The sequence below is a fragment of the Osmerus eperlanus genome, chromosome 11 (assembly GCF_963692335.1).
Source record: "Osmerus eperlanus chromosome 11, fOsmEpe2.1, whole genome shotgun sequence".
Lineage (NCBI taxonomy): Eukaryota > Metazoa > Chordata > Actinopteri > Osmeriformes > Osmeridae > Osmerus > Osmerus eperlanus.
This window is the reverse complement of record NC_085028.1, coordinates 10,379,171-10,397,930: the sequence shown is the minus strand read 5'-3', so window position 1 is coordinate 10,397,930 and position 18,760 is coordinate 10,379,171. Positions and strand designations below refer to the sequence as shown.

At 47.8% G+C, this 18,760-nt stretch overlaps 1 protein-coding gene across 1 annotated transcript in view; it reads left to right on the top strand.

Moving 5' to 3' along the window:
- msi2b (musashi RNA-binding protein 2b) overlaps positions 1 to 18,760 on the top strand; it is a 187,931-nt gene that overhangs the window by 36,991 nt on the left and 132,180 nt on the right. Inside the window, exon 6 of the mRNA XM_062473699.1 lies at positions 6,034 to 6,126. Coding sequence (XP_062329683.1) covers positions 6,034 to 6,126 — 93 coding nt within the window. The remainder of the gene's footprint in view (positions 1 to 6,033; positions 6,127 to 18,760) is intronic.

Below are 18,760 nucleotides of genomic sequence, written 5' to 3'. Positions count from 1 at the left end.
CGTTATTTCCTCTGCTACAGTGTGTGTTTATCAAGGACTGAGCCTTCATTGGGATTCAATGGGAGCATGTGTATCGAGCTTGGCATCTCTAGGGTCCTATAATATGCTATAAGTAGCTGCTATCAATCTTCATAACTGTACAATCGTCTATCGACTATGGGAGGGAGATGGTGTAAAACACATGGAATCATTAAGATGGCAAGAAACGATGAGGTTCGCTATTGCTTCGGTTTGTCAAGGTAGACAAAGTAGACTCTCTACCGGGGCGATATTAAAAAGAAAGCATCATAAAACAAAAGATGAAGCTACGACAGTGTGTTTATTTGTCCTCTGGAGTGTAATGGTTATGTAACGGCCCTCGACAGGAAGCCGCAAGTGAAATCAGTGTGGTGTTTTGATGTAAGGTGATTGTGGTTCAGCGTGCTCTTGCTTTGAAGCCTCTCAGGACACATTAGACTTAGTCCCATGCTGATTCAGATCTCTGCCAAAAATACACCTGCACAAGAAGCTGCCCGCGAATGACATATATTTCCTTCTTTCTCTTGTCTTTCTCGCCTGTGAGGAGAATTGTTACGCTCTTGTCAGATAAGTGACTGGATGGATCCTAACTCTTCTGAGCTCCATTGGTTGACCCCCGGGTCTGACCTCTTTGATTACTCTCCCAGGATTGATCAGTGTGTGTTTTTTATTCTTCCTTCTCTTCCCATATCTCCCTTTGCTCCTTCAAAAGAGTAAGGTCAAACAGACCCATGATCCCACATAGATGTAGGATTTCTCTTTCTCTCTTCCTACTGTCTCTTGCTATCTCTCTCTCTCTATTTCACGTTCTCTTTTTGTGTCTCTCTCACACATTCTGTGTGAGAGAGACACTCTCACACAGAATTTCCCTCTCTGTTGCCTGTCTCTTTCCCCTCTCTCTTTCTCTGTGTCTTTACTATTTCTTTTGTATGGTTAAACAATTGTCAATTTAGCTCAGTGGACATGCTGTAGCGTCTGTGCTGCTACTGTTAATTTTCATGCTGCTTTGATAAACAAGCTTCGTACCTGGTTGAGCTCTTTTTAGCAATGGAAAGAGATTGTAAAGGAAGCTGCTTAACGTCACACAAACTTTATTAAAAAAATTTTATTGTTGAAATACTGTTGTCCAGAGGACCTCTTGTTTGGTTGCTGGCACTTCCTGCAGCGCAGACCTGGGCTAATGTAGCTATTCTGCTAATCGGGATCTCTCCGTCAAACTCAGGCTACGGCTGTCAATCAGAGTTAGGCGCCCTTCACTGACACGCTCTCCCCTCGCCCGCCCGCTCACTGAGCACATTTGAATAGGTGCATTTAAATTCCCTCCTCCCTCACAAATACGGACAAATTGGAGCTCTGTGGGTTGAATTTAACAAGCGTGAATGGGATGTGGCACGGGTTCCATTGCGGTGTCACTCATGCCGGAGACACGGGCCTGTGTCAAGCAAGAGAAATCCGTCTATCTCTTCTGGGGAAAACTCCCCAAACTGTCTGTCAGTACAACGTTGCTGGGTGGGGGTTGGTATGGCTAAGGACATCGGCAATCAATGTTGGATGTGTGATTTCAAGACGATGGAGGGATGAGGAGGGGTGGATAGGGAAGTGTTGTGTGCTCGGTTCATTATCTCGCTCTAATCAGCCAGGTTCAGCCACGAAGACGGTGAGGGGGGGGGGGACGGGACTGTGATTAACGTAGACCGATTCCGGCGAGAGATTCTCAGCTCCTCATCTTTTTTATTCCGTCTTTATTTCCGTCTTTTTCCTCATTGTTGTCCTTTTCCTGGAGAGCCAGAGCAGTCAGCCACAATCACGATCGCTGTCACGTTGTCAGCCACAATCACAGTGGAGAGCTGGCTCCTAATCAGAGGTAAATACATAAACACAAATGCGCTTTCGTCTGGCCACTCCACCTGTCCCTCGGGTGAGACTTCAGACTTGAGATGGACAGCTCCGTCAACATCCCACAAGTGGTCGTCCTCATCTCCCTCTCCCTTCCCTCTCCTCTCCCTTCCCTCTCCTCTCCTCGCTTCCGACTCTTTCATTGAATTCCCCCGTTAGAGGCTTTGGCCAACGGAGAACCAAATACTTTTTAGTCGAAGCACATCCTCTGTTTTAGCACAGGGACTTTTTGCGCACCCCTGTGTCCTTTGTGCTTGTGTGTGTGTGTGTGTGTGTGTGTGTACACAGAGTATGGATCTTGAGAAGGATTGATGAATCACCTTGTTTTTAGAGTGCTTTTTTGACACTGCCCGACCAATGACGCATTTTAATTAGTTTGTGCAGGCCACCAGGAGTCACTCAAATATGGACTCCTTCCCATCTCCCCTCACAGTAAAGGGTCCCTATTTCTCTCAAGAAAGGGGTGGGTGGTTGGGTGGGGTCTTGCACCGTGAGGTCAGCAGTCTTGCAGTACCATCGGCCATGCTCTTCATTGGTGTTTGGAATGATCAAATGCATTCTTCCTCCACTCCACTTCTCTGTCTTAACTGTTTGTGTTCATGAGAGCCTCTCTTCTATTTCTCTCCATCGGCACCATGCTCTTCTCAGTAGCAGTCTGGTGTAAATAGTCTGACTGGGGCTTGGCCCACTTGACAAACAGAAGGTTTACGTTTTAAGGGGACCCCGTTCTTTATAAACACAGGACAGATAACAGATAACGTGGGGAGTGGATGTCGGTTTGATCCCCCCCTCCCCTCCACTCCCCTCCACACACTTGATGACAGACCACCTTTTCTTCCGAGGCTCCATCTGTGAACACAGCCCACCTGTTTCCTCTCCATTGTAGTCTGCCCTTTATCAGCACCTCACAGCCCGAGCAAGAAGAATTGCGTGTGAGAGTGTGCGCTCGAAAGTGTGTGTGTGTGTGTGTGTGTGTGTGTGAAAGTGAGAGAGAGTTTGAGAGAGAGAGGGATATAGAGAAACACAGAGGAAGACAGAGTGTCTGTGCGTGTTTGTGTTCATGCTTGTGTGCATGGAAGCGAATATGTGTGTGTGCGCGCGCGCGTGTGTGTGAGAGCATCTTTCACGACAAGGCTGACAGCTGACATTCTCATAGAGAAGGGACTAGGCAGGGGGAGGGCAGGAGGCACAGCGAGAAGAATGATCAAGCTCCGGCCCGTGAAAGACGGCAGGAGCCGAAACGCCAACATCAGCAGCAGGCGGAAGACACAAAAAACTCCCCAGCTCAGCGAAGCTCCAGTTATGCACACACACACACACACACACACACACATACATACACACACATTCTCTCCATCTCTGCATGTCGTCGTGTGTCATTCCCATTTCTCTCTGCGCCTCGCGGGACTCTCCTTCATATTCATGGATTGGGGAATTTACGTTCTCCCGATTGGAAGATGTTTCGCTCTTTGCTTGCGCCGACAGTATTTCCTTATACGCCGCTAAATCTCTGACTGGAATGACTGGGGAAGGGGGAGAGGTGAGGGGCTGGGGTTGTAAACGAGAGGGAGGATGAGGGGCTGCGATGAAAGGGAGGAAGGACCAGGAGGTTTAGGCTTGTTGTCGCCCGGCCGTGCTTTTTGTGTTAATGAGTTTGTAACACCTAAACAATGGCCGCATGTCTCCTCTCATGTTGCCGAGCCTTGGTGTTCTCCCTCGTGGCCGCCGCTGCACACGCCGCCTCCGCTTCACAGGTAGAGCTTTTCACATTCTCACAAATAATGAGGAGCGCCCGCGTGCTAACCATGGGTGGTGAATCAGACGAGCCCCGCCCCCCCCCCCCCCCCCCCCCCCCACAGCACTATGAAGAGGCTGTTTCTCATGTCGAGGCATGTCGGCACACAATGAGACAACTCAGTCACCTCTATCTGTTTGTTCCCCCCTCTCTCTCTCTCTCTCTCTCTCTCTCTCTCTGAGTCTGTGTCGCTATATCATTGTCTCTCTCCCTCTCTGTCCTGTGCTCCCTCTCTATATCTCTATCTATCTTTTTCTCTCTTGCTCCCTCTCTCTCTCTTTTGCTCTGATATCCCCTGCTTTACGACATATTTCATCACCTGATCATTCATCTTCTCGGCGCCTCCACCACCTCCTACTTAATACATCCCGGAGTCTTTATGTATGTTAAATGAGCTTGTAGAAGCTCCAAATCAAAAGGAGCTATGTCAGCGTCCGTAGCTCTCTGGGGTGTCCTCTATTTTTGCTTAACTGGGCCTCCAAGAAAGAGAGAGAGAGAGAGTGGTGGTGGTGGGGGGGCTAAGGAGGGAGGGGGGTGGAGAGAAGATGAAGGGCCTGTTGTCTGGTGTCACAGAGGGCAAAAATGGACAGAGTAATTGCGTTGTTTCCCCAAGGCCCCAGAGAAATCCGTTCAGCAACAGGGGCAGCGTGGCCTGTCAGGGAGCACAAAGACAACACGGGGAAAAAAACCACAAAACTGAACACTCTGCAGACAAGTCCCTGACAGCGGAACCTCCCCTCTCCCTTAAAAAGAGGACAGGCAGATTATCTCTCAAGATGAGAAGAGGTCGGTACCGAAAAGGAAAGATGTCGGCAGGGGTGGACGGGGCGGTGGTGGCGGGTGGAGGGTGATGCACGGGGGGGGACAGGGGCATCGCTGGTGTGGCCTTGTCGTCACCTGCGAAGAGACTTTGCTTCACGACATGTTGAGTGACGTCGATGGAAGCCCCGGCCACCGTCTGCCCCGCTTCTCCATCTGTTGAGCTGGGAGGCGGTGTTCTTGGGGCTGCCTCCTTCACCCCCACCCCGGGGGTTATCCCCCCCACCCCCATTATGCTCCCTGGCCTCCGCCCCTATTCAGCCCGGGGCGTCAAAGTGTGTAGATCTTGATGATTAAGCCTCTTAAATCTCCTAGGATACTTCCGTTTCATGACTCCTAGGATTCCCTCTCCAGTGCTTAGCATGCCGCCTTGAGTTTTATACTTTTAGTGAGGGCCCTCTGAATGTTCTTATATCTTCAGTCGTTTTCTTTCTTTATCCCCTCTCCCTCCGGCTCTGTAGTTTCTATGTTCACCCCTGCTAGTGATTTACCACAGCCCTTTTGTCAGACAGCGGATGTGCTATCCTCAATATTTACTCTGCATTAAGACAAATGGTGTCTGGCATCTTGGCCGGCTCCTCCCCAGCCCATGAGCTAATGGGGTTTTTCTTTGAGTGAGAAATGGACTTACATACAGCACTGCAGAAATGGTTTGGATGGAAGGAGAGAGGGAGACACAGAAACACACACACACACACACAGGTTCACTCACCATTCTCCGGTTCACATAACTCTCCCCGTAATTAGTGGACGCGAGGAAGGCTAACGTCTCATTAGTGAGGAGATGAGGGCTTATCATATTTATTATGATCTGATCCTTTGCAGGGGAAAACCTGTATTTACCTGCTACATAGTCTAGCCACCATGGCAATGTTTTCCGGCTGGATTCTGAACACTTTCAATGGACTGACAGAAAGGCATGCACCAAGTTTTAAGAGAGTCTTCCGCTTGTTTTGTAGCGTTCAATGAAGCCTAATAGATTCCTAGTCCAATGATTTTCTTTGAACAAAACAGAATTCTGATCAGACCGTATGGGTCAGATCCACTGCGCTGATCGTAATTCTGACACATCAAAGGATCCTTTTATCTAGAATGGGCCCCTGGTATGTCTGGTCCTTTCCACAAATAATTCAGTGGCATTTGTGCTGACCAGTGGTAAAGTATTATTGTGTGTGTGTCTAGGTCTGTGTGTGTTTACACAGACAGTGTGTGTGTGTGTGTGACTAAAAGGGTCAGAGAGGTTAGTGTGTGTGTGTGGGTCTGGAGTGTAGGGAAAGGTAGGGCCATCAGTGGTAGCTGCAGGAAGGTGTGATGGTGTGGGCGAGACACATTGTGAACTGACTAGAGACTGTAGTGTTGCAGGTGGGGATGGAGGCCACCAGCCAGGGCTAAGAAGCCACCCAGATATTGGGCTGTGAGTGCACCAGAAGTCTGTCCAAAAATGCTTTCATATGTCTTTAATCTTTTTTCTTTCTTTCTCTCTCTCCCTCTCGTTTCTCTTCCAGATGGTCACAAGAACAAAGAAAATATTCGTAGGAGGATTATCAGCAAACACAGTAGTTGAAGATGTGAAGCAGTATTTTGAACAATTTGGCAAGGTAAGCTCCACTTGGGAGATTTCCCTCTTCTCCTTTGGTTGGATGTGGTTTGTGTGATGTGGTGTTTGTGCGTATGTGTGCGTGTGCCTCTTTCCAAGATGGGCTGTGGGACGTGGAAGATGAAAGCAATTGGAAGAAGGGGGGGGGGGGGGAGAAGGGTACCGCTCTGCCAATTGTTCTGCTTTTGTCTGTTGCTATCATCCTGTCAGCCTCCTGTCTCTTGTGCTGGCAGGTTTGAGGCAACGATTACCTGGTCATGTCTGGAGATGTTTCCTACGTTGGGCTTCAGCTGGACAGACTCTTTGATTGAGAACCTGCGTTCTCCTTCTCTCCCTTGTCCTCTCACTCATCCACAGAACAATTTCCCTACTCCAAATGTGATTGTCAATTGTTTTTACCATCAGTTGACTTGGAAAAGGTCATTTGTTAGCTCTGTTTTGGCTGGTTCTGCTTCTCTGGAATCAAAACAAAAGTTCAACTGGAACCTGAAAAGTTCTGAATTACTATACTTCCCATTTTCATCACAAGACATAGCCATTGTCTCCTATTTCAGCTTATCTCAAGCGTCATCTGAATATTCATATCCTCTCCACAATCACGTGCGAATTGGACATTCCGGAGCCTATTTTTGACTGAGTGTCCTCGTTATTCAGACATTTTAATGGCTCTCACAGGCCCAGTTGGAACACTCATGCTCCTCCTCCTTCTTCCTCAAGGTAATCACTGATCTGACAAGCCTGGATTGGTTAAAGCCATATTCCGGAGGCTTGCGCTTCCACCTGTCCAATCAAGTTAGATCAGTGATTACTTAACGGGGGCTCAGTGGCAGCTCTCTCAAAGGCCGTACTTGTGGCGGCCAAATCAGGCTGTCTGGAGAGAGGCCGGACCTGATCGCCTTGCTCCTCACCACGCCCTCCCCACCCCACACCCCGGGTCACCAGATTGACCTCACCAGGCGAGGGCCCTTCAGCCAAACCCCCCCCACCCCCCAGCTGCCTGTCCATCTGTCTGCATGCCTCCTTTTCTCTTCCCAATTTGCTGGGTTCATCCATCAGTGCAGTATCGTGAACACACACACACACACATCCACCTGAGTGGATAAACCAATTAATTAGCTAGTGTCTTCTCTCCAAAAAGGAAGCAGACCTGTCTGACCAGGGCAGCTGTGTGTGGGCAAGGTTCAATTCAGAAGTAAAGGGAGATGAGGAAGAGGTGAGAGGAGAGGAGGAATGAAGAAGGGAGTGGTGCAGGGGAGGACTGTGGAAGAGAAGAGAGGAAAGTAGAGGAAGAAATTAGGAAGGGAGGAGAAGAAACAAGAGGAGAGGAAATTAGAGGAAGTTACAGACTTAAGGAAGCTAGAATCTGAGTGAGTTGCATGTGAAAAGCAAAAACGTCAGGAATCCTTTTGTAGCCTCGCTCATGATGACTCGGCAGTTCTGCTCACCTGGAAGTGGTGTCACACCATGTCAGCTGTGTGTGTGTTTGAGTGCATGCGTTTGTGAGGGCACACACATTTGGGTATGCAACATGCACATCTGTGTTTCAGTAATGGTGTGCCATTTTATGCATGTCACCGCATGCCTCCTGTGTGATTTTCTGCTTTACTTAATAGAGTGTGCGCAGTTGTGCTCTTGGCACTGTTTTGTGTCATGGCGCTGGAAGCAGGTGGCCTGGGCCACCAGGGTCAGAGGAGCTGTCTCAGAATGCAGGCTGTAGGCTGCACTCCACTTGTAAGTGTGTGTGTGTGTCTGCGTGTGCACGTGTCTGTGTGTGTGCATGCATGTGTGAGTGTACGTAGGAGAGTTTGTGCGTGTGTGCACATACTACAGCATTTGATGGTTTCTTGGCGCCTGTACCTGTGTGTGTACCTGTGTGTGTGTGTGTGTGTGTTTAACTCTGACAGTGTCCTCCAGTAGAAAGAAAGATATTCTGCCCCCAGTTCCGTACGTCAGCACTAAAGTGCATCTTAGGCAGAACGGTGACTGCCCTGGAGTCCCTAAGCTAGATTTATTGAGTGTGGAGGGAATCTGAATAAACGTACCGCGGAGACACAGGCACCGTATGGTATGACCCCCCACCGCCGCCACGACCACAGACTTGAGTGTATTGTCTTTGCAGAGAAAGCAATGCGAGTATGTCTTGTGTGAGGTCATTTGCATGGGGGCTCTAATTAAAGTTCTCCCTCATCTTCCAAGGGCAAGACTGTTATCGGCCGCCTTAACTATACTGTGTGTACGTTAGTTTTGTAGGAGGAAACATTTGAAGAATTTGTATATATTTATTTATATTTTTTGTCTCTCCCCCTTCTCCCTCGCCTTCTCTCTACCTCTCACTTCTCTCTCTCTTTCTATGTCTAGTCATATTGACATTGTTTGGGGATGCCTAGAACTTTCCAGATTTTTATCATGATTATGCAAAAGTACATTCTTAACCTCTGCCCACTTCCTGTGCATAATGTTCCAAATTAGCAGATGAAATACCAGGAAGGGGGGTCTGGTCTCTCCCCCACTCCTTCCCCCACTTCGTCGTGAGCACTAGCAGCATGCTAATTTGCCAGGGCTGGTGAATGCTTAGTCATAGGATTTGTTCTAATCGGCTTGGAGTTTGTCTGCAAACAGAGTGCACTTATCTGAGCGGCAATAAACTCCTGCTTTGCCGGGGTCCTCTCAGCTGCCGAGACAGCGTACGCACTAGACCTGCAGGATCCACCTGCACTGCTAGCTTCACCAGCACTGTCTAAATCCAGTCAGCGTTCTGTTTGGTACAGCACTCTGTACCTGATCTGTTCTATATGACAGTGGCATGTATAGTCAGGGAACAAAAATGTGAAGTGTTTTTTTGGGGGGTTGAACTGCTCACCCTCAGCTATAAGATCTCTTCTGTTCCCCTACTTGTCACTGGAGCAGGAGGGAAACAAATGAGAGGAGGTATGGAGGGATGAAAGAGGAAGAAGGGAGACTCTCAGCTCTCTCTAGTCCAGAGGATTAGTTCTGTCATCATGCCCACCTCTCAGAGGCGCCCAGAGTGAGTGTGTCTCTCTGTGTGTGTGTGTGTGTGTATATATAAGTGTGTGACTGTGTCCTTGTCTGTGCGTGTGTTAGGCTGAACCTTAATAAGCTCTCAGAATGATTCTCACAGCCCCAGTGCCAAAGAGTGAAACTGAATCTACTTGTGGAAAAAAAAAGAATTGTTTAAGTGTCTTTGCCTGACCTTCTTATTGTATAATTTCGCAGTACTCAGAGAGCCGTGGAAATTGGCCCTCTGTGGAGATTGCTCTCTGGCCCTGTTGTTCAAAGGGATATAAATAAAGGATCAGGGCTGAGATAGGTGTGTTGGAGCACCTTATTTGTACATCTGATAGCTACATCTAGCAGCTCATGTAAACTAATTCAGGATTCTTCTTTTGACCATGATTTTAACCCCCAGTCACCATGTACACTGGTCTTTTTTACCGTCTTTTTTCCATCACCAGGACTTGTAATACTTTAGCATAGCGGCTGCTCAGCCTACAGTGTTGCTCTGGCTTTTCTGCTTAAGCAATCTTGCCTCGCTTAAGCTAACTTGCTCACAACCTCCCCCTACGGACGAACTTGCCAACACATAACAGCTTGCTCGCTGTGATTTCTCCTCTTCAGAACAGGGCCTGAATACCACAGAGGCAGTTTCCCTTTACGACATGAGGTTAACATGTCTTATTTGACCGGTTCAGAGCACCATGAGCCCCCCCCCTTGAGCAGTTGGAACAGTGTGAATGATCTTTTAAGTGAGTCAGGGTCAGACCCAGAAGGTTTTGCTTCAGACCGTAGGGGCTGTTCCACGCATTTCTGTCTCGTGAAAATCGTAAGCGTGCACTTTGAGGAGGGCAGGTCTTGAACAGAAACGAGACTGATAAGTCGGGTTGAAACCACTCTGATCGGGAGACGTGTGAGAGAGGAAAGCAAAACAAATGATTTAATATTCTCTCTGACCTTTTGAGTGCTCTGTGTATTGGCAGTGGTTCCTGGAGTTGAGAGGTTGCAATTTTCAAATGCTCGCCAGAGAAAAGGAAGTTGTGGAGCTTTTGGGCAATCAATTTTAATTCGACAAAGTGTATTTCTTCTGCCGCCTTCTTCCGCGAGCGAGGCTTGTCTTTCAGTTCCTTCTCAAAGATTTTCTCTTGACCTTGCTGTGGATCTGGCTCTTCAGGGAACCCTCCACTTCGGTATATTACACAGCCAACCCGTCGAAAGAATAAATGTTTCTCTCAATGCTTTTTCAGTGATTTTTCATCAGGTTATTTGCCACTCGATAAAATGACCACCTTAATCTACATTTGAGAAAGTTAACCTATCCCGCTAATGGTTCCTTTTACTAATAGCTTTTCCCACCTGCAAGTCCCTGAGCATTAAGATGATTTAGTGAATGAGTCGTGGGTGGGGTTGGGGGACGGGGACGTCAGAGACGTGCTCCCTCTAGCTTACTTAGTGAAACGTCATGATGTGGTTTGTCACCGATGGTGACGCTTGATCCACCTCATGGCACTGATGGAACCTCTAAACCAGGTTGTAAGGTTGAAAGTAAAGTTGAAAAATATATTTCAGTTCAATCTATGGGAAAGTCTGAGTTGCATTTATACTGAAAAGGCTTTAGAATTGGTCAAAGAGCAAAGAATGAAAGTCATGCATCATCTAGTTGAAATTATATAGCCAATTTACTGGTGTAGTTATATCTGTCGTAGTACAGGTTCAAGAGCTTGTTTACTCCTGAGGTTCACTAGCTTGAGTTCTCAGGTGAGGAACTGCAGTGAGCACATGGAACAGAACCTCTCTGACCCTCACAGATAGGACAGAGTTCATACTGTGCAATCTCTTAGCAGTTTATCTTTCAGAGCATATTTCTCAGGGGAAGAGAGGATTGCCTTGATTGCTCTGGAACTAAGTCACTGGGTCATCTGTTAAAACACCTGTAAGGGCCCCTGCACTCCTCTTCAAAGATGGCAGCTGTTTAGAAGATTGTGTGCGATTGAACGGATTGCTGGCAACTGGCTCACTCGCCTAAATCTCATAAAGATAGCAAGCGACAATCTTGAGGGGGGGGGGGGGGGGTTAGGATGGATGCTTGAAGCGCAAGGGTAAATCATTCCCGAAGATTGCATGGTGGTTTGAAATTTTTGTAAAAAATAAAATAAATCTGTCAAAGCTCAGACTCAACTAGCCACCGTGGTGTGCCTCCGCCGAAAATCAGATAACAAAGTGCTCAGACGGAAGGGGGAGCAGTTGTGATCGGATCGGGGAGCGAGGAGCGCCAATTAAATTGGGGAAGAGGAACCGTCCGGATTTAAAGAAATAGACGGTCCCTGAGACGAGCTGGCATTTCCTATCCACCGTCTCCACGCGGTGCCCTGCCAAGGCCAACCCACGCCGGCGTAATAGCTTCCCATTTGGGGGTCCTACCTCTGATCTTAAAGTGGGGGAGGCAAGAGGCGTCCGAGGATCTTGGCGGAAATAAGCCCTTCCCCCCCCCCACCAGGCCCCACCCTCTGAGCGGCCTGAGACGCCCAGGCCCTTTAAGTGCTGCTGGGCAACGGCGGCAGGAAACTGCAGGCGGCTGATTCTCTCAGAGAAGCAGCGGAGGACTATCCGGTAAACAACCGAGGATGAGTGACGGCTCCCTAAGCGGTGCCACTCGACCTCAGGAGCCCCAGCTGAAGACTAGGGTCACTGCGGTGCCTTGCGCATCGAGGTGCACCCGCCTTTTCCTATCGCCGGGCGGGAGCGACCACGAAGGACCTGCTGTCACCCTGTGAGGAGTAAATTAAGATCTATATTCAGAAGCTCAGCATGAAAAGGGGGAGCGACGGGAAAAAAAGGAAAAGATAAAAAGAAAATTATAACTCAAGGTTATCTCCCACCCCCCCCACTCACTCACACACACACACACACACACACACTCCAAATCCGATTGTACAGTAGCAACAGAGGCCTTACCTGCATGCTGGCAGTCTGTGTGCCATATCTATTTGTTTAAAAAAAGAAAAGAAAAAGAAAAATTCCGAAAACAAAATCTCGACTCCCATCAGGGAAAACTGCCTCCCACTCAAAACAATTTGAGCAAGCTCAGTAAATGGCCTTGTTTCTTTCTGCATTTTTTTCTGATTCCTTTTTTCTTCCTCCCTCTCCCCTTCTCTCACTTTCTTCACTGCAAGGTTGGGGTTGTTTTTGTCAATTTTTTTTATGCAAAGTCCTAATGAAGCCTCAAAGGTATTGAACATCATATACAATTACTGTGCTTACACAGCGGAGAACGAGTGTGCAACCGCCAAACCCGCACTCTGCAGGCTCTTCCTCCTCTCTTCATCCCTGCCGCTTGGAGTCATGCCAACGCCATGGCGGCTGGCGCCTCAGTCAGACAAATATAAAGAGGGATTTGCTGCAAAGCACGTCTGTCAAGACCTTCTTTTCTCTTGCTTGCGTACTGGCATGTCCTGTTTAATTACTGTGAACAACTGTATATCCTCTGAGAGAATACACAGAGGAGTTAGAAGGGGAGAAATGGACGAGACATTATGCAGAGCAGTGTAAAGCCTCCATCAGCTGTTAGTATGTCTGGCCACCTGATTGCGGTAATGCAACCACAACAACATTGTGTGGGTTTTAGTACTGGTTTGAATTGGATTTTGCGACTTCTGCTTTAATCTGGTTTTGTACTTTATTGTTAGCTCCATCTGATTTCATCAGAAGGTAAAGTTGTCTTTTGACGATGTTCCTCATGATTTCACACCATTGTCTTTACTTTGGGTTCAAGGTCATTGATAAAAGCCCCTTACATTAAGGCGCCTTAAATCCTCAATGTCTTTCGAGTCTTCAGTGTTCAGTTGCAAATTTCAAGACTCAGGGATGGGTGGACGGATCCGACTAGCGGACCATTGATAAAAACTGTCAGGTTGACATGGATGGGTCAGCTGAAGCGAAGGACAGATTGCAGGGCAGATTAAAGCACTGGAGAAGGGGATGAGAGAAAAGTGGAATAGATAAAGGACAGTATGAGTCATAGTGTTTTTTCTTTCTTTTTGGGGGGGACAGACGCTCCTACAGACGCTCCTACACTTTATGTAAATTGTATTGGCGATCTCTCACTGAGCGCTCTCTCCGTTGGAGTCAAGTGCACAAGGAAAGGGTGAAGGGCTCTCAGGCTGGCACACTAATTAACTGAAATGCCACCGCATTACCTGGTTTTTAATGAACTTTGAAAAGGAAGAGGAGGAAAAAAACACAAAGCAGAGCTTCGCTCTTGGAGCGGGTGAGCTGGGGGGGGGGGCTGGTGAACACTGCTGACACAGTCGCGGCCGTCAAAGTGTGGCCTTCGAGTCCAGAATGCACAATGGGGAGGAAAGGAGCTCTCCTCCCCTCTCCTCCTCTCCTCCTCTCCTCCCCTCCTCCCCTCCCCTCCCCTCCCTTCCCCTCCCCTCCCCTCCCCTCCCCTCCCCTCCTCTCCTCTCCATACTCTTTGTGATGAGAAGACAGTTCCTGGGGTGCCCCCTTAGAGATGAAGGGAGGCAAGGTTGAAAGTTGCAGCTCCCCACTCTGGGGGGGCAGGGGCAAACTATCACTTCCTGTCTGGCCACCATCGCCCCATCACTGTCACAAAAACAGCCAGTGATGTCTGCCTCTTTGCAGACCAACAAGCCAAAATACATCCCTTTGCACTCAGGCCATAGGATACCACCTCAGATAAAAGCACCGTAGCAACATAGTTTGTTGGTTTGATGGTTAAACGTAGTGACCGCATCGGTTTGCTGAAATATTCACAGGCCCTAAAAACCATAGTGTTGCAGTGTTTTTAACGCCACTGTACATAGAATTAAGATCAGATATTCACTTTAAATGGAAATTTGTTACACAAGCTGCGAGCTGAGCGCTTGGTAAATTGGCTGCCTATACCCTCCCTTATCCCTTTACCTAATGAAAGGAATACGATAGGATGCAGAAGTCAAGTTCCTCAGGCAATCCACCTCTGTTGTGAGGCAAAGAGCAGGTCAGGCTGGGCTGCTCTCCCAGATACACGCACGCATGCACGCACGCACACGCATACACACACACACACACACACACACACACACACACACACACACACACACACACACACACACTACACACACACCAAACATACTGTACACAATAAAAAAATTATATTACTTCATCTATTTGTTGATATTTTGCAGTGTTTAGGTGAAAAACGCTAGTTCCATTCATCCTCTAGTGGTAATAGGTTTTCATTAAAGTGAGAATTAGATTTTTTCTCGCTCTCCTTTTCCAAATGTGCACTGAAAATTCAGTGTCATTTTGCCAATGTGATTAACAATACAAAACAATGGTGATGTTTTGCCATCTTGAAATGTCACATTGTTCTGTCACACTGTTGCTTTATCATAAAAGACAGATTGCCGGTTTACGCGGCAGGATTTACGAGTTGATCAACCTGTCTGTTGTTCCCAGGAAACCCTACAAAAACACCAGTGGAAGTGAATAATTAAATAGGATGATGAAAAAGGAGAAGAAAAGAAAAAGAAAAAAGAGGGGTCGACAAGCTTTCTAATTTCCCTCAACAGCAGGTGGTTGCCATCCATCTGAGAGTAGTTACAGACAGCTTGGTGGGAGACGCCCCCACACCAGAGACGTGCGTGTGTGTGCGTGTGCGCGCGTGTGTAGACAGCCAGGGGAGACTGAGACCTCAGGGGAACCGCTCCCCCACACACACCTAATGATGACACTGGGCCGCGGTGCCCTCCGAGGTTGGCGCTGCCCACAGGTATTGACCCCATCCTAGCAACACTAACATGCAACACACTGCTCAGAAGAGCGGCTGACAGTTCTAATGTCAGAACAGAATAGAGATCACACTGGCTTTGTAATCCTTTGTTGTAATCCTCTCTGCCTTATGGCAAGGTGTCACTCGCAGACTCTATCCATGCATCTAAGCTTGTCAGAGGAGGCAGGAGAACTGAAAGGTCCCTAGGCCCCAAAAGGGGAGAAGACATGCTTTATCAGACTACAAAGTGCAAAAGAACTACAAAAGCAGCCATTGCTCATGTGTTTAACTGTCATCACGGAATAAAGAGAGACTCAGCGTTATGACATTGTAAATGTGGTGACGGCCTAGTAGACATCCCAATAGGACATCTGGACACTGGCTCCTCCCTCCTTAGGCAGCATGCATGAAGGACAGTGATGAAGAGAGCAGAGGACAGGATACGGCCCCCGTTTCCTATGATGTCGTTTTTGTCTTTTTAAACGAATCCCTCAGACAAACCAATCCTTACACCAGCCAACATTTATTATTGCGCGTCTCTGTTGAGACAAAGCACAGCCTGAAAGAGTGTCCAAGCGGCCAGTAAATCTCTCCCTGCAGGAGGGAGGCAGAGACGAAAGCCAAGTGGCCAGCTCTCATTTGCAAGTCGGAGCTTAATTAAAATCCTCATGCGAGCCAGAGAGCAAACCCAACAAGCGTGCGGTGATCAACATAAACAGTCAAAAGAGAAAACTCTCTGAAGCTTCTTTCCTTTTGCCCTCCTGCCATCCTTCTGTCTGTCTTTCATCATTTCAATTGCACCCCCCTCTCTTCTCCTCTCCTCTCTCTTACTCTATCTCAGTATTTACCTCTCTCTTTCTCAATCCCTCTATATCCTCTAATTCTATCTCGCTACTTCTCGGTCTCTCTCCCTACAAAGTAGTTTGATCTCACTGGTCCTTGTCTAACCCCGTGCCCAGAACCAGTGATAGCTGGATAAGAGGCCACAAATACATCACCTTTAGCCCCCTCCCCTATCCTCTTCCTCTGCAATTTTCAGTAGTATACAGTACGACAGTGTACAACTTTTTCATCTACGGAAGCTAGAGTAGTTTGTTCTTAGTTTTTTCTCTTATTTCCCCCTGCGTCTCCTCTCCCCTCCCTACGGAGCGCTGTGCGATTGTCCTCTGTGGGGCGCCCTCCCACAATGTCTGTCTGCACACACACTCTCCCAGTTGGCCCAACACTCCAGAGAAGTCCGTCTGGGAGGCCCTGGCATGGGCTGGCATCACCCGGGCATCCCCCACAGAGACTGTGATGTCCACTGTGGCACACACTGCTCCTAGTACCCCAAGGCTGGCTGGGAAAGCAGGACGAAATGACACAAAAGAGGATCTGTGGAGAATGAAACATCCTTACCCTATACACACTCTGGAGATAAATAGATTTTTCAATTTGGTGTAATTAAACTACCATTGACACATTTGGTCCTGGTTGCTATCCTTCTAATACTTTAGAATGTGCTTCATGACACTTATTACCTTCACAGTGAATGTGCCATTCCAGAATTTAGCTAGGAGGCTAACTCTGTACGCTCACCAATGCAAAGTAATGTAGACAAATGTAGTCAGCCAAGGCGTTGTGACCCAAGTTAGCTACTCATTGAATATAAGCGGCACTAAACCTCCTCAGATGAATTATTTTGGGCAAAATCTTACACCAATCTTGTCAGGCTTCGCAATACCACAATTTCTCTTCTGACTTGACTCTGGGTCTGCAGCATTAAGCTTTCTGTATTTACCATATTCTCCCCTCCACACATTCCAAAGACTGTCCCATTTCATCTCACTAAGATGAGACTTACTTGTGCTCAGTGCGTCTTACATCCATCTCATTCTGGCGACCAATCACAAGGGCCTTCTTCTCCTCTATGCTCTCTCTTCAGTCAGGTGTGTCCTCACAATCCATCTATTTTAGCTTCCTCCAGGGCGCTGTTCAGGGCGTAGGGACTCCTTCCTTTGGCATCCCTTGTTCATGACCCAAATCCGCAATTGGCTTTTTAATTGTCCCTTCTCGAAGGGCCCCGTGCGTTTATCCGCGTAACCACTCCACGGCTCATTTTGTTTTACTAGTTTCCTTGATAATCACAAGCCACCAGTGATTATCTAACTGACTGAGCTATCGTTTATTTCCACGTCTGTTCCTCACTGTTTCCTTGTGCTTGCATGCGTTTTGAGGCTATTTGTGTGCATGTGTGTGTGCATGCATATTGGCCTTGCAGCAGTCTTTGCATATATTTTCATACCTTAACACTGTGTTTGTGCGTGCTTGTGTGTGTTTCTAAGCACATCTTCTCAGAGTTAGGCTGCAAGGCCAATGTGGAGCAAATTGTTCGTCTCTAATTGTCAAACGCTTTGATACCTCTCCCCCACCCCCCGCTGATCAGCAATGGCCCTTAACGTAATAAGGGCCAATTAGGTTAAAGGAGCTTAGCTACTTCCCCTTATGGGGCCATGGTCTGGAGTTTCAGTGCAGGCAGTCCTGGTTTCCCTGGTCTCACTGGTTCCCATTCCTACAGGAACATCATGTGCTTATAACCAGTAACTGTTGCTCATGCTACAGGTTAGCATTTATTTTTGACTGCCTTTCAAGGGGGCTTTTTAGAAGGTCTGAATGTCGTTGTTTGATCTTGAACAAATTGTCTTTGATAGTGTTGATATCAGTCTACATACTGTCATTTGCTGGTGGAAAAATAGGTTCTTTTTTGTTGAAGGATGTTAGCATGTTCTCACGAAGATCCTCTCTAGATAGCTCCTGTTCCTACGTTTCCAGGGATTGGAAATCTCTCTGGCCCTCGTCTCGCGACGGGACTCTGTGTCTCTAATGTGCACTGCCCTGTGACAGAATGGATGAGACGCTGGATCAGTGACACATTTCCTGGCGGGTGACGTTGGCTTGAGGTGACGTTGGCCCTCTCTCTGCCTGTGAGCCGTGTTAAATGAGGCTCGGAGCAGGGGCGGGGCCCCGGTGATCAGATGCCCCTGCTCCCGTGCCCGCCTGCTGCCATGCCCGGGTCCCAGGAGCTCCACACTCCATTTGCCCTGGCATCGGAGCGGCTGCGCCCGGGCCCCTCTCGCTCAGAGGCGGCAGAGGCGGCCAAGACGTGCCCGCCCACACAGTACCCCACAAGCGCACACACACACATATATCAGCGCACATCACTGGACCTCCTTTTTAGGTGCAGATGTGGCTACAGATAACGTAGCACACACTCAGACACCCACCCACACACACACACACACACACACACACACACACACACACACACACACGTATGTCTGCGTGCATAGACACACGCTGTGGCCTAAGCAGTAATGTCATTGCTCTGGCCAGATTTTTTTTTGGAAGCATTTTAAATGTCACTGTGAATAGACACTATTTTGCATTGTGCCCATATTTTATTGAAGGGTGGCACTTGTTTGAGTGCTTCTTCAAAAACATGTGGATTACGGAAATGCCATTTAGACTGTTCAAGCGCTAAGGATCAAGTGCTTTTTGTGTAAGTCCATGTGCTTTAGATATATCCCTCTAAGACTATAATGAATCCAGAAAAAAATTATTAATAATAATGCAAAAAAAAGCCCCCCAAAAAACAAAGCAGTGCTTCTCTAGCCCGCCATAGAGATGATTATTTCAATTTTTTCGGTCAGAGGAATAATTGTGCATAGCAGAGCAGAGCTTGGCCAAGCCTGAATGTGACCTTTCCAAACAGACACACAATGCATATACATGCGCCGTCTTGCGTAGATATCATTTCAAGCATTTCAAGCCCCTCTTTTATATTCTAATTTATCAACAATTTATGGGC